The following is an 11,997-nucleotide window of genomic DNA, read 5'->3' as shown; positions in this document are numbered from 1 at the left end:
TTGCGGCTAAATAATTATTAGCTACCTTTGAGATACAATTGAAAAAAAATGTATTTGTTCAGGAGGTTTTAGATGAAATGATATGCAAATTCTTAAGGGCACACATCAATTTATTTGCTAAGGTTTTAGTTTGTTTAAATGAATTTGATTAATGTTATAAATTGAATATTACAGGCTAGGGAGTAAAATGAAATAAGAAAGCACTGTGCTAAACTTGTTTTTCTTTGTGTCTTTTTATGTATTTGCAGAATGCCACGCGGAAAGGGTTTCCGTCGGGCCCAGGCGGCGAAGAGGAGAAATGCTGAGCGTCATTTGCTCAGGTCCTTCTTGGACTTAGAAGAGGTTGTGCCTCCTCTGAAAAAAAAGGCACCCCACAGCTCTGTAGAGAATTGTCCAAACTGCCGTGAGGCTCCAAATGCTTGCCAAAACTGCCGTGAGGCTCCAAATGCTTGCCAAAATTGCCATGAGGCTCCAAATGCTTGCCAAAATTGCCGTAAGGCTCCAAATGATTGCCAAAACTGCCGCAAGGCTCCAAATGATTGCCAAAACTGCCGCAAGGCTCCAAATGATTGCCAAAACTGCCGCAAGGCTCCAAATGATTGCCAAAACTGCCGCAAGGGTCCAAATGATTGCCAAAACTGCCGCAAGGCACCAAATGATTGCCAAAACTGCTCCGAGGCACCAAATATTTGTCAAAACTGCCCTGAGGCACCAAATACTTGTCAAAACTCCTCCTGCAAGGCACCAAATACTTGTTATAGTGGCTCAAAGGCTGCTGAAGCTTGTCAAAGTTGGAGTGATATTAACAGTGATTTGCATGTTATTATCTCTGATCCTTTGCCACTGAAAGTCATACAGGGTTCCTTCCATCAGGGTGATTCCCGCTTTGGTTTCAACAGTGGCAGACAGTGTGCAGTAAACAGTGTCACAGCTGTCATGATGAGTGTGATGAAGGATGTGCTGACCTGGACAACAGAAGACCTGAATGCTGTTCTGTTACATGGAGATGATCTGTACACATCTATGAGACAGCAGGGGAAGATCAATGATGACACCGGCCGGGGACATGTTTCTATTGCTGAATTGCCAACCGTGCACACACTGTACAACACAATATTTTCAATAAACCGTGCTGAATCTTTCTCAGGTGTTATTGGTGTTGATCTTTATGATGAAGCTGTACAAAATGTATGTATGCCATTAGATGAAGCGCTTCAGAGGACACTGTTAAATGATGATGCATGTTTGTTAAATATTAAAGACTATATTTGTGCCATTATAAAGGCAGGTACCATATATGCTGTAGTTGATTCTCATTCTCGTAATAGTAAAGGTATGGTACAATATAATGGAAAAAGTGTAGTAGTATACTGTGATGACATATATGTGTTATTTAATCATGTTAATAATCTTGCAATGTCACTGAATGCTCAGGGAACCCCATTCGAAGGGACGGGTGTGAAAGCATCTGTAATTGGTAAGGATTCAACTGCTGAGACAAGTTCTTGTGAGTCTGGTCAACCAAGCAGCGTTTGTCAAGTTTCGCCTAAAGCAACTGGTGACAATAGTAAGTGTATTAAAGGTAATGGTAAACAAACGTTTTCAGACAGGCCAGTAACACTGTGCAAACTGAATCAGACGTACGGGGATTCCAATAAGAAGAGTAAACTACAGGCTGAACCAAAGCTTACACATGTGAGCAAGTTGCATGATAATTTATCAGTGGGTGATGTCATTATTTTAGAAACTGTAAATAAAGAGTTCAATTTCAAACCTTTAATTTCCACAGATCAGGATGCTTTGTGTAAACGTTTACAACTGACTAATGAATACAATGGTGTACAAAATAGAACTTTGTGTTTGTTAAGAATACCGTGTAAAACAAAGAGCATCAAGGCAGACGGTAACTGTTTTTATCGATCAGTAGCACATGCAGTATGTGGCAATGAAGAGAAACACCTTAAAATAAGACGTGCAGTTGTGAAACATCTTGAAGCTAACAGTTCTAAGTTTGTGAGGTATTTAAGAGAAGAATACAGATCAGTAAAAGATTATGTGACGCAGTGTAAAATGTATTACTCCGGATCTTGGGCCACAGAAATTGACATTTTTTGTACGGCTGATTTGTTGAAAATAAATATATTCACCTTCAATAATGGCAGATGGAATGTGCATGCACCCACTGGTCAGTCCTTTACAGATAATGCAATTTATCTGAACCACTGCAACAGTAATCACTATGAAGTTGTTACATGTGTTAAAAATCAGGACAATGTTTGTGCAGAAGCATGCAAAAGTGTAGGAGATGATAATAGCATTAAACAGTGTTTACGAAAAAAAAGTCAAATGAACCAATTGAGCACCTCAAAAATAAGAGAGAACGTGTAAGATACAATAGTTATAATGAATTCAGACAGAGAAAAATACATAACCAAAAATCTAAATATTCTGAAGATGATTTATACAGACAGAGTAAGATTGACAAGTCTAAAACTAAATACTTGGAAAATAGTCAGTATAGACAGAATAAGATTGACAAGTCCAAAACTAAATACTTGGAAAATAGTCAATACAGACAGAATAGGATTGACAAGTCCAAAACTAAATACTTGGAAAATAATCAATACAAACAAAGAAAGATTGAGAACGCCAAAAAGAAGTATGAAAATAGGGACTATAAAGAAAAGAAACTTAAAAATCTCAGAGATAAATATAAGACTGATTTAAATGTACATCAATCAAAGTGTGAAAAATCAAAGATGAAGTATTCCACAAATATTATTTTTCAAAAGTATGTTAAGCTGTATTCTAAGACCAAGTATAAATCAAATGAAGCCTATAGATCAAGAATGTGTGAGTATTCCAAACAAAAGTATTACAGAAATCTAATATTTAAAGCAAAGCTACGCAGGTATTCTCATAAAAAGTATCATGAAAACCCAACATTTAAAGCAAAGGTGCGTCAGTATTCTCATAAAAAATATCATGGAAACTTAACATTTAAAACGACTGTTTGTGAATATTCCAAGCGTAAATACTATAGTGATCAAACGTTTCGCATGAGTAAAATACAGAAAGGATGTGCAATGTATGCAAAACAGAAGGAAAGAAAGAATGATATTGATTTCACTATTAATATGTTTCATCAAGAAGTTAGTAGAGGCCCAGAATGTGTTTGTTGTGTATGTCATCGGTTATTGTTCAGAAAACAGGTTATTGAATGTATAAGAGATTGTTATGAACAAAAAGGACACAAAATAGCTGATTTAAGCAAAAGATGTATCACACTCAAGTATTTACATGCATGTAACAATGAATGTAAATCTAATTGTTATTTATCTGGCAATTTGTCATGTAAATTGTGGATTTGCTATACATGCCATCGAAAAATCCTTAGAGGAAAACTACCTGAAGAGAGTGTTGCCAACAATATGCATTTGGTTGAGATTCCAAAAGAATTAAAATGTTTAAATTCATTGGAACAACATCTAATAGCACTCAATATTCCTTTCTTACGTCTTCTTTGTCTGCCTCGGGGACAACAGCGAGGTGTTCATGGGCCTGTTGTCTGTGTTCCAGTAAATACTACAAAGATGACCAACATTCTTCCACGAAATGAATGTAATGACCATATGATAAAGATTAAACTGAAACGAAAATTAACATACAAAGGCCATTATGAATATAAATATGTCCACACAGATCATGTAAGAAATGCTTTATGGTATCTGGTAAAACAAAATAAATTGTATAATGATGTGGAGTTTAATGAGCAGTGGGTCAACTCATTGAGTGAGCCAGATGATATACAAAGTAAAGCTAATGATGAAATGGATGATGATAATGTATCAGATAAAAGTGGTGATGAAGTTGAAGAAAGTGAAGAATTAGAAATTCAGCCAGAAGAAGACTTAAGTTTCATTGCAGAGCAAAATGGTCTTTTGTCAGACACATCACTACAGCCTGTTGATATTGGTTCAGAGGTTATTGATCAGCATTTTCATGATGTACTAAATGTAGCACCAGCTGAAGGTAACAGTCCTGTTAGATTGTTATCAGATAAAACAAATGAGGCAAAGTGCTTTCCTGTTCTCTATCCGACCGGTGGTCCAACATTTCATGATGCCAGACCAGAAAAAATCACATTGACAAGATACCTGAATGCACGAATACTAAATGCTGATGGACGTTTTGCACAGAACACAGACTTCATTTTTTATGCACAATATATATCAGAAGTTGATCAAATTGTATCTAATGTATCAATTGCATTACGCAAAGGTTGTGAGAAAGATGAGTTATCAAAGGTAACACCAGATATGCTGACAAATTCTGATAACTTACAAAAAATACTGAAGTATAATGAAGGATATAAGTTTTTGAGACCTGTCAGAGGGACACCTCCCTATTGGATGTCTACACAAAAAGATCTCTTTGCACTGATTAGACAACTTGGCATACCGACTTTCTTTGCATCTTTTAGTTCTGCGGATCTGAGATGGCCTGAAATGATGAACACCATTATTAAACAAGAGGGTAAACAAAACATTGTTGAAGAGCTTGAGTGGTCTGAAAAATGTGCATTTTTGAGACGAAATCCTGTCACTGCAGCGAGGATGTTTGATCACAGATGGCATTGTTTTCTGAAACATGTCATTATGTCTCCAGCTGAACCTATTGGTAAAATAAAAGATTATTTTTATCGTGTTGAATTCCAACAACGTGGTTCTCCTCATGTTCACTGTCTGTTTTGGGTAGAAAATGCTCCAAAGCTTAATGATGATGATGAAGCTAATGATCCTGTGGTTGCTGATTTCATTGACACATATATCACCTGTGAGACACCACCAGAGCAAGACACTGAACTCTTTGAAACAGTAAACAGTGTGCAGAAGCACAGTACTAAACATTCAAAAACATGTCGCAAGAAAAATACAGTATGTCGTTTTAATTTCCCAAGACCTCCATCTAGCCGTACCTTTATTACAAGAGCATCTAATGCAGATGAGTCCGAAGGGAATGATGAAGATGAAACAGCAAGTGCAATTATAAGGAAAGTTAAAACTGCATTAAACTCTGATGTGAATTTTGATTCAGTTGATGCATTTTTTTTATTTCTGGGAATTGATCAGACTGTGTTTGAGAAAGCATACAATAAATGTTCTAAAAAGAAAAGCATTGTCCTGAAAAGAAATACAAAAGATATTTGGGTAAACCAGTATAACAGAGATTTATTGCGTGCTTGGCAAGGGAATATGGATATTCAGTATGTCACAGATGCTTTTTCTGTTGTGGTTTATATTATAAGTTACATCACAAAAGCCGAGCAAGAAATGGGACTGTTACTTCAACGTGCACAAAATGAAGCTATGAATGGTAATCTTGAAGCTAAAGCATCATTAAAACAATTGGGAAGCATTTACCTGCACAACAGAGAGCTTTCCTCGCAAGAAGCCGTGTACAGACTGACAGGCATGCATTTAAAGGAATGTTCACGTAAAGTACAATTCATTCCAATAGGACCAAATCCTGTTAAGATGAGTTTGCCTTTGCATCTACTACAAAATAAAGTGGAGAAAGACCAGTCTGATGATGAAAGCAGTTATTGGATGACAAGTGTTGTTGACAGGTACAAGAACAGACCTCATACAGAACCAATGAAAAATCTTTGTCTTGCCAGTTTTTGTTCAGAGTACAGAGTTTTGTCAAAATCTGAAGTTTCTTCACTAAAGCAAGTTATTAAACTCAATAATAATTGTGGTTATGTGAAACGAAGGACACGAACTGAACCTGCAGTTGTGAGATATCCAAGATTTTCACCCACAAAAGATCCAGAAAAATATTATCAGTCATTACTTCAGCTTTTTCTACCATATTATGATGACTGTCATCTTAAGCCTAGCAACTATGAGACATATGAGGACTTTTACAACAGTGGTGTCATAAAAATTGGTTGTACACTGCATAAAGTAAAATCAATTGTTGACTGCAACAGAGAATTGTTTGAAAAAGAAAGTGACAAAATAGAAAAAGCTAAACAGCTTTTGGAGCAGGATATAGATTTAGAGGATGCTTGGGCTGCAATATGTCCTGAAACTGAAAGACAACGTCATGAATGTATTGAAATAATGAAGAATAAAGTATCACCTGATGATGACACTCGAGAAGTGATTCCAGATCTTACAGGAAACCCTCAAACTGTTTGTACTATTGAAACCAACCACACTATTATGCCAAGAGATGCTGCATTGGATTTACTACGGTCATTAAATGAGGAGCAATCTGCTATATTCTATAAAGTCCGGAAGTGGTGTCTACAGAAAATACTTGGACAGAACCCTGACCCTTTCAGATTATTTATTACTGGTGGAGCAGGAACAGGAAAAAGTCATTTAATTAAGGCAATACACTATGAATCATCCAGACTATTATCTCAGTTGTCTGAAAATCCTGATGATGTTACTGTGCTTTTAACAGCTTCAACAGGAGTAGCAGCTTTTAATGTTGGTGCTTCAACTATTCATAATACATTTTCAATTGGTGCAAATGTCAGATTGCCATATCAGCCACTCAGTGATGAAAAATTAAACTCTTTACGTGTGAGCATTGTTAATTTGCAAATCTTGATTATTGATGAAGTCTCTATGGTTGACCATCGTCTGTTGTCATACATTCACGGAAGGCTGCGACAAATAAAACAAACTGGTGATTACTCTCTATTTGGAAAAGTCAGCATTATTGCTGTGGGTGATTTCTATCAGTTACCGCCTGTAAAGGGTACTGCTCTTTATTCTGATGCAAAAGGAGTAAACATATGGGAAAACAACTTTGAACTTGCTCAGTTAACCAAAGTTGTTAGACAAAAAGATTCAGCTTTTGCTGAGATGTTAAATCGTCTGAGAGTACGTAAAAAAGATGAATCTCTTACAGCTACTGACATTGCTACACTGAAAAAATGTGAAACAGGGGAGAAATGTAATGATCTTCACATATTTGCTACAAATGCAGAGGTTGATAAATACAACATTGAAAGACTACATGAATGTTGCCCAGATGCAATTAGTATAAATGCTCAGGATTATATCAGAAATTCAAAAACTGGAAGAATGGAACGTAAAGTTGGATACCACACAAAAGTTTTCAACTCATGTTTGTCTAAATGTATTTCCTTGGGTGTTGGAGCAAGGGTTATGTTAAAGAAAAATATTGATGTTGCTGATGGTCTTGTTAATGGAGCTTTTGGTACAGTTGTCCATATCAGTGAAAGTCAGAAAAAAGGTGAAGATAATGAGGATTTACCATCAGCTATTCATGTGGAGTTTGATAATCCAATTGTTGGAAAAATTCAGAGACACAGAACACGTCAGGCATTTTCTCAGAATTCTACTGTAATTAATGTACAAGAAGATCAAGTAACAAATGATGGTGGAATAAGAAGGCAGTTTCCACTCAGATTGGCGTGGGCATGTACAGTTCACAAAGTGCAAGGACTTACAGTAGATAAAGCTGTTGTATCACTTAATAAAATCTTTACAGCAGGACAGGCATATGTTGCATTGAGCCGTGTTAGATCTCTTGATGGACTGATTATTGAGGACTTTAAAGATTCTGTCATATTTTGTAATGACAAAATTGAGCTGGCATTAAAAGATATGCCAAAATTAACTTTGGAAAAGTATACTTTAAGTAAATCACTTGGTACATTTAGAATAGCACTGCTTAATGTACAAAGTCTGAAAGCTCATTTACCGGATGTTACATCACATACAGTTTTGATGAATGCTGATTGTATTTGTTTGACAGAAACATGGTTAAATGTTAATGACCAAGAACCACAGATACCAGGATTTGTGTTCAAAAACAACCCAAGAGCTAAATGTTATGATGACAGCAATGCACTTTTTACTGAATTAAAACATCAGAGAGGAGGTGGAGTTGGAGTTTATTTTTCTGAAAACATTGAGTGTAATATCTTTGTACCTGAGTGTTGCAACTTAGAGTGTTTGTACTTTGTGCTTCCATGTGTCAAGTTGACTGCTGCACTTTTGTATAGGCCTAATTCATATAAAACTGATTTGTTTCAACAGCAACTATTACATGTTTTTAATGAGATGGAGAAGCAACCAGGACAAAAGATAATCATGGGAGACTTTAATGAGGACATATTTACTTCTTCCACAATTTTGAAAGTAATGGGAGAACATGGATACACTCAACAGGTTCAAAATTCAACAACAGAAAAAGGTACACTAATTGATCATGTGTATACAAAAGATATGGAAGGTGTTACTTTTGAAATTGTACAAACATATTACAGTTATCATCAGGCAATACTTGTTACATTAATGTAAAAATACATAGACACTTTATAGGCATTTTGGTTGTCCTATATGTCAATTTGACTATTGCACTTTTCTATAGGCCTAAATTATATAATATAACTGCTGTTAAAACAATTAAATTGTAAATCGTAATTATATTAAATACATATTTAATATATGTTTATACTTTATAAATGAACGTCAGAACATGAATTAATTAAATCCAGCCACAAAGATATATAGACCATGTTTATGTGAATGATTAGAGTTATAACTATTGATTTGTCCAAAGAACAATAGTTTTCATAAGTTAAAACATTTTGCAGTGATTTTTAGAAATGTTCCGCCACTTATTAAATAGGGGCTAGGGGAGGACACAAACTATTGGCGGCTCCCTGGGGCAGGGGAGGGAGTGGGGCAGGGTAGGGAGACTGGGTTAGCTGGTACAGGGGTTGGTTGATAAAGGGGTGAATTATGTGTTATAGGTTGATTAATAAGTAATTATAATGTTAACTAGTAATTATTGTTATAGTCATTCAAATTTCAACAATGTACTAGCATAGATTAAAATAATTAGCTCTTAAAATATATTAGATTAAAATAGATAAATTAACCAACTGAACAAATGAACAAAACTGTTTGTAAACTTAAAACAACTTTTAAAATTGTGTCAACCAACCCATAAATCCAGTTGTTGTTGAAATTCACTTTGATTAGGGAATGTAGATAAGTTCTAACTCATTTATTCATGCAGTCTTATTTTAAATGTTATTTATGTGTTTTAATACTTTATTTTTTTTCCTTTTGTTTATATTTTTGACATCTTATTTCACAGCTATGACATAATCTACAATGTTTCTACATTATACATGAAATAACTCATTTTTTACAAGGGTCATCATGTGGGAGTTTGTTTTGAATGAGGTGTTTTATGAAGGTATGAATGAGCCTTCACTTTTAAGAAGAATTTCAACTTCATTATGCCAAAACAACTTTTAACACTACAAAGACAAAGAAAAAACAAGAAATTGCATCATATTACCCTTTAATTAACTTAGTTATTTTTATTAAGCAGTATTACTTTATTGTTTGTTTACAATAAATAATTTACAACTATTTTAAATGGTATGCCAGCTAACCCAGTTCTCTCCATTTTTGTTTAATTTTATTTTCAGTTTTTTTAAATAATTCCACATATATTACACGTGGATCAAGATATTTGTATACTATAATTGAAAATCGCACCTATAGGAAATTGTTAAACATTAGTAGCATCTTTTGCAAAGGCAAATTTTATGTATAGTATTTATTTTATTTTTAATCTAAAAACTTTTGTATAAAAGCTACATTGTCTACCTATCATATAATTTGAATTGTGTCACAGAAAAAAAATGTTAAAATTTTTGTTGTGTGGTTAATTATGCCAAGCACTTTTTAAGTATGTAGATCTACTTAACACAAAATATTTTATTTAATATAAAAAAATGAACAAACAATCTGGAGTTTAAGGACAACTCAGCTTATGAACCTCTGTTCAAAAGGTTTCTCTATTTGCTTAAAGCAACTGACTTTCCTATTCCATATTGGTTGTTTTATATTCAACAACAGGAACTCTATTCAATTGACAAATGATCTGGAAGTTATGTACAAATCAACTTATTGCTCAAGAGGGTTCTTTATGAACAATAAAACAACAGAGCTTCTTGTCCAGTAATTGTCATTTTGTATCAACCAGCCTTTTCAATGGACAAACAATCGGGACTTTATGGACAACTCAGCTTCTAAATATCTGTTTAAAAAGCTTTTGTATCTGCTAAAAGCAAGCTTCGTGTCCTTTGATGTTTGCTTTTATATTCACCAGCAGGAACCCTTTTTAATGGACAAACAATCTGAAACTTCTGGACAACTCAGCTTATGAAGCATTGCTTAAAACGGTTCTTCATGGACATTATAACAACTGATCTTCCTGTTTTATGATGTCTTCATTTTGACCAGCAGTAACCTTTTTCAGTTCCCAGACAATCTGAATCTTATGGACAATTCAGCTTCTGAACCTGTGTTCAAAAAGTTAATTCATCTGCACTATATATGCATTGGAACGTATCTACAAACAATCTGGACCTTATGGACAACTCAGCTTCTGAACCTCTTCTCAAAAACTTAAAAGAACAGTGATAACCTGCCGGATTACAAGAATACTGTACACACTTCTGAAAGTTGCTGATGGAAAATCATCTTCAACGACACTTTAGGTAAATATAATTGTTTTTATGAATTATGTTTTACATTAGCTTTTCATTTACACATTCATATTTAATATGGCATAATTATTAAATATTTGTTAATGTTGAAAAATTAAAGTACTAAAACAACACCTTATCATTTAGTATCTGATAAACAATTGCAAAGAGCAGTAACAGCATTAGGATAATTAGTTCACTTTATTACTTAAATAATCTATTCAGTATTATGATATGTTATGTATGTGTATTTTTGTATTTGTTATCATTAAAATAGCTTAACATAATTATAGAAAATATTTGTTGTTTTGTTTACCCTATAGAAATGAAAAGCTTGTCAATTTGATCAAGAACTCTTATGAGGGCATGGCATGCAGGGTGGTTCGTGAAGGACAGCTAACAAAGAGCTTCCAGGTTAAAGACGGGGGTGAGGCAGGGCTGTCTACTGTCACCATTTCTGTTCCTCTTGACCATAGATTGGATAATGAAGCCTGTCACTGACGGAAAGAGGAACGGTATTTAATGGATAGACTTTGCAGACAACAAAACTGCTCAGTGTGTCAGCACAGGTTGGACAAAAATTCTTGAATGCCACAAGTCAGGAGCCAGTGATGCTAGAAGGGGAAGCCCTGGAAGAAGTGGACTCTTTCACATACCTCGGTAGTGTGGTGCACAAGCAGGGTGGAACAGAGGCGGACGTTAAAATCAGGATAAGAAAAGTACGCACAACATTCTTCCAGCTTAAAAACATTTGGAATTCAAAAGAAATCAGCCGCCACACCAAAATTCACTTATTCAACTAAAATATTAAGGCAGATTTGCTTAATGGAGCTGAGATATGTAGATTTAAAAGGACCACTTTAAAGAGGATCCAAACCTTTGTCAATGGATGTCTGCGAAGAATCCTCTCAATCCACTGGCCCAAGACTATATGAAACACTGATTTGTGGCAAATAACTTACCAGTGTCCCATTGAAGGGGAGATTGTAAGACGGAGATGGGCCTGGTTAGGCCACACTCTGCAAAAACTGACAGATAACATCACCAAACAGGCACTCACCTGGACTCCTCAAGGGAAAAGAAAACAGGGAAGGCCAAGAAACACCTGGTGCCATGACCTTGAAGCAGACATCAAAGCGACTGGCCTGTCCTGGTGCGTACTGGTCAGATTAGCACAGAATTGAAAGAGCGAAAGGGAAGTCGTCGATGGGCTATGCACCAGGAGGTGCAATGGGCGTAAGTAAGTCGAAATATGGACATTACAAGAGGAGAATAACACACAGCTTTGACTACATTTATCCTTATTTAACACAAATTACAGAAAATCGTTAAAGGACAGTTTCCAAAAATAGTTTATCATTGCTTTTTGCGACTGTAGGAACCCCTGTCCCAAATCCATTCCAGTTTGTTGATGGTCCAACCTTTCTCCACTGCCG

General features: G+C 35.2%; 1 protein-coding gene across 1 annotated transcript; it reads left to right on the top strand.

Moving 5' to 3' along the window:
- The first annotated feature begins 249 nt into the window (after positions 1-249).
- On the top strand, positions 250-11,062 carry LOC135734385 (uncharacterized). Its single transcript, XM_073815306.1, has 3 exons — positions 250-1,103; positions 3,206-8,263; positions 10,885-11,062. Exons 1-3 carry the CDS (start codon positions 250-252, stop codon positions 11,060-11,062), a joined length of 6,090 nt encoding a protein of 2,029 aa, XP_073671407.1.
- The last annotated feature ends 935 nt before the right edge of the window (positions 11,063-11,997 follow it).

The sequence above is a fragment of the Paramisgurnus dabryanus genome, chromosome 7 (genome assembly GCF_030506205.2).
Source record: "Paramisgurnus dabryanus chromosome 7, PD_genome_1.1, whole genome shotgun sequence".
In the NCBI taxonomy this organism is placed as follows: domain Eukaryota; kingdom Metazoa; phylum Chordata; class Actinopteri; order Cypriniformes; family Cobitidae; genus Paramisgurnus; species Paramisgurnus dabryanus.
This window is presented reverse-complemented; position numbering and strand designations above follow the sequence as displayed.